This window comes from Propithecus coquereli, unplaced genomic scaffold (genome assembly GCF_000956105.1).
Source record: "Propithecus coquereli isolate 6110/MARCELLA unplaced genomic scaffold, Pcoq_1.0 Scaffold259, whole genome shotgun sequence".
Taxonomy (NCBI): Eukaryota; Metazoa; Chordata; class Mammalia; order Primates; family Indriidae; genus Propithecus; species Propithecus coquereli.
In genome coordinates, this window is record NW_012148163.1 from 1006502 (window position 1) to 1010392 (window position 3891).

Below are 3891 nucleotides of genomic sequence, written 5' to 3' on the forward strand. Positions count from 1 at the left end.
CTGGCTCTGTAAGTCAAATCTCACCCTGGAATTACATAAATCAATTTAGTCTGGACTTCTGTGAAAACTGGGGGGAGGAAGCTAGAAATAATTTCTGAGTTGTCAGTGACTGATGGATGTTCTGATTTCAGAGTGTTAGTAAAGAAAAAGTCTTACCGTAGGTGTCATAGGCATCCTCACTTACTCCATGACCGTAGTCATAGTACTCAGGCACACTGCAACAGATTCAGACAGCAGTCAATGTTACTGTAATCAGGAGGAATCAACCCAGAAACGCGTATGGAATTTGAAGGCAAAATGTGTGTTAAGGTGATATCCCAGGAACTTCTAGGCATAAAACACAATCCTAAGGAAATCTTCAGTGAGAAAAATACAGGTTATAGACAAGGAGTGCTAGGATTTTTTTCATGCCACCTCAGTACTTCTTTACCTCTCTCCTCCAATTTGATAAATCAAATTCCCCCTAAAACACAAGTAGAATACTTCAAAATATGTCAAGAAGAGAGTTATAAAAGGCCTGCTTCCAAGAAAAAGTGCTATATAAGATGACAATCTGGTCAATCATGTATGGCTTTTAATGCTGTTGTCTTCAGAAATATGCATTAATTTCTTCACTTTCAAACACTAAAACTATATTTACACCCCCCTCTACCACTACTACATCATGTCTACACACATCCCAAATATATAAGCTATTTCTTTTCACCCAGTATTTTGCTAGTTGCTTCCATATTTCAATAACTGTCAAAAAGGCATTCTGCCTCCATTTCTTACTCAAAGGATACTTACTGTATCCCCCCATCCTTAAAATTGTCCTCATTTTATCTTGCAGCATCCTACTAGCATCCAAATATCTTATGCATCTCCTATCCTTAAAATGCCCTCCCTCGCCCGCATATCTCCTAGCAACTATCATTTTCTTTATCCCTGTATAGAAAAATTTCTTGAAAAGAGGGGACTCTACTCATTCTTTTCACTGACTCTTTCTCCATATGCATTTGAAGACATCCAATCCTGCTGTTGTTCCCACTGCTCCACTGAACAGCTCTTGTCAAGATCATGGTATTTTCAAATCCAATTAGGTCATGACTTAGTTCTCATTTACTTTAGCCCCATTTAACACAGTTGATCATTTCCTGCTCCTTCAAATACTTAGCTTGCTTCTGAGATCTCCTCTCTCAGGGGTCTCTTAATTCACTTCAATTCTTTATTCTTCTTTTCTAGTAACTTCACACTTTCCCAATCACTGAATCCTGGAGACCACTGGGACTCAGTTATTAGAATTTTTCTCTTTTCTATTCATACTCCCTAGGGAATCTCATCTGAGCCTATGACTTTAATACCAGCTCTACTCTGATGACTTCCAAATTACATCCCCACTGTTGGCACCCCCCTGCTACTCTGGTCTCACGTATCCAACTGCCGAGTGTATGTTTCCATTTGGATGCCAAACAACATGTTCGAATACAAAAACATTTATTTTCTTGGCAACTCAGACCTGCTCTTTTTGAATTCTTCCCATCTTTATCAATGACAACACCTTGATTATTGTTACTCATGCCAAAAATTTCATTCCTTTCATTTCTCTCGCACCTAATGTTCAATCCAACAACAAATTCTTTCACTTCTCCTTGAAAATACATCCAGAATCTGAATACAGTCAAACATCTCCACAGCTGTGCCTATGGTTAAAGTTATTACCATCTCTCACTTAAACAAATACAACATCCTTCTCACTGGTCTCTGTGCCCTGCTTGCTCTCTGTCTATTACACACATAGCAGTCAGTCTTTCTTATAGAAGGAAGTTAGATCACATTAGTTCTCTACTCAAAATCCATCAATAGCTTCCCATATCCTTGAGGGAAAAAATTTAAAAAATTCATATTTTGCCTACTCAATTTGTAACTCTGGCGTTTCTCAGATCTCACCCTCCACCACTTTTTCCTTGCTCACTCTATTCAGGACACACTGGACTCTTTGCTGTTCCCTGAAAATAGCAAACACGTTATCGTCTTAGGGCCTTTTCATTTACAATTTCCACTACCTGGAACATGCTTTTTGTACCTATCCAATTGTCCCTTTTCTCACTCTTTTAGAGCTCACTCAAATGTCACTTAAGAGAGGTTTCCTTGATTAATCTACTAGTCCTCACCCATCCTTACCTTGCTTTGTTCATCTCGACATTAACCAATCACCACTGTACATGTTATGTAGGCAAACATACAAACACACATTTGTTTGTTTACTTATCTGCTCTTTCCCACTTCTAGAATATAAGGTTCTTGATACAGGAACTTGGTCTCTTTTTTATTCATTTGCTCTCAATGTTCAAGGCTGATTTTCTAGAACAATGTTTGGCACATGACAGCTGCTCAATAAATATTTATGGAACAAAATAATTAACTGTTTGCAGGAATATTAGACAACATTTAAATGAGTAACCCAATGTAACAAAGTGATAATTTTTAAAATACTATACAGAAAGTGAAAATTACTTTAATTTAAGTAAGTATTTGGATAATGAATTCATATATTTTAATCTTCTGAGGTATCTATAAATATTTATAATACATTATATTTTCCCCTCAAATACACTCATTGGTTTAGAGTTAGATGTTGATCATTGTCTTCCACCTGAATCTTAATTGATAAATTATCTCAAGATTACTAATTCCTTTTAAGTATATAAAAGTATGACAAGAAAATGGCTTAATATCAAAAACCCAATTGTATAAGTTGGACGATGGGGGAGAGATGCCAAAAAGTTAGATTGAAAGAAAAGACAGATACATCCCATTCTCTGAACATGGTTGTCAGTATCTCTCAAGGGAATTCTACAGGTCTCATTATATTAAGTATTCCATATTTTATTGATAGTAAAGAAAGAGGAACAAGAAAAAAGAATAAAAGTCTATATGCTATAGATGAAAAGACAGAGGGAAGTCTGATCATCTTTATCTTCCTGGGATGCAATTTATAATATACTAACTTCAATTTAAGTAATTGCCTAGCTCAACCCTCATTGCCCAGGATATTTACATACAAACTGTGCAGGAAAAACGTATGGTAATGTGTTCTTCTCCCTATTCTTCTAATGACTTGAGACTGTAGAAAGCTAATGCCACTGGCTGGTAGCTGGAGGTTTATCTCTTCTTTCATATACTTATCTTAATGAGAATGATGCAACCCAATTCAGAATCCTCATTTAGGTGTGACAAATTCCTGAGAGTTGTTACATTGATTCCCTAAATGATCAAGAAGTGGCAATCATATGAAAATGATTTAACAAGCAGCATTGCCATTTATAGGGATAAACAGAAAAACGGTGGCATTGACAGAAGCTTCTCCCTGCCTTTGTCACGATCAATGCTTTTTCTCTGAGTAAGCCTCTGATTATGTTTCCCAAAGTGTGCTGTAGGAAGGCAAGTAGCACCAAACTCAATCTAGTGGCATTACAATTTAATATATTTCTCACTTTTAATTTTAGTTGAATGGGAGAGAAAAAGAACAATCTTCAGAGAGAACATGATAAAGAAGCTGCAGTTATTGTTCATCATAAGCGATACACACAAGAGGGGATTTTAACTTTTAGAACTCTAAAAAAGGGAATATGGAACATATAAGATATTCGTAAAATAATGGATAACGTAAGATAATAAAAATAATGAATGGAACATGGGATGTGTGCAGAGGGGAGGATGGCAATCGAGTTCATTTATGATTTAAGAAGAAGATCCTCATCTCGGATTTGTGCACCTTCACCTTTTCAGTTCATAGAATGCATTCAAAGTGACGATCTAGCACCTACCATGCAGATAGAGACAGTGCCTAAGGAAGTCATGGACTGCAACATGGAAGAAACCTCTGCCTGTAAATGATCACATGGAGCA

The 3891-nt window shown here is 36.5% G+C and overlaps 1 protein-coding gene across 1 annotated transcript in view; it reads right to left on the reverse strand.

Annotated features, from left to right (window-relative positions):
- Positions 1-3891, reverse strand: part of KHDRBS2 (KH domain containing, RNA binding, signal transduction associated 2) — a 625035-nt gene that overhangs the window by 17748 nt on the left and 603396 nt on the right. Inside the window, exon 11 of the mRNA XM_012647139.1 lies at positions 157-215. Coding sequence (XP_012502593.1) covers positions 157-215 — 59 coding nt within the window. The remainder of the gene's footprint in view (positions 1-156; positions 216-3891) is intronic.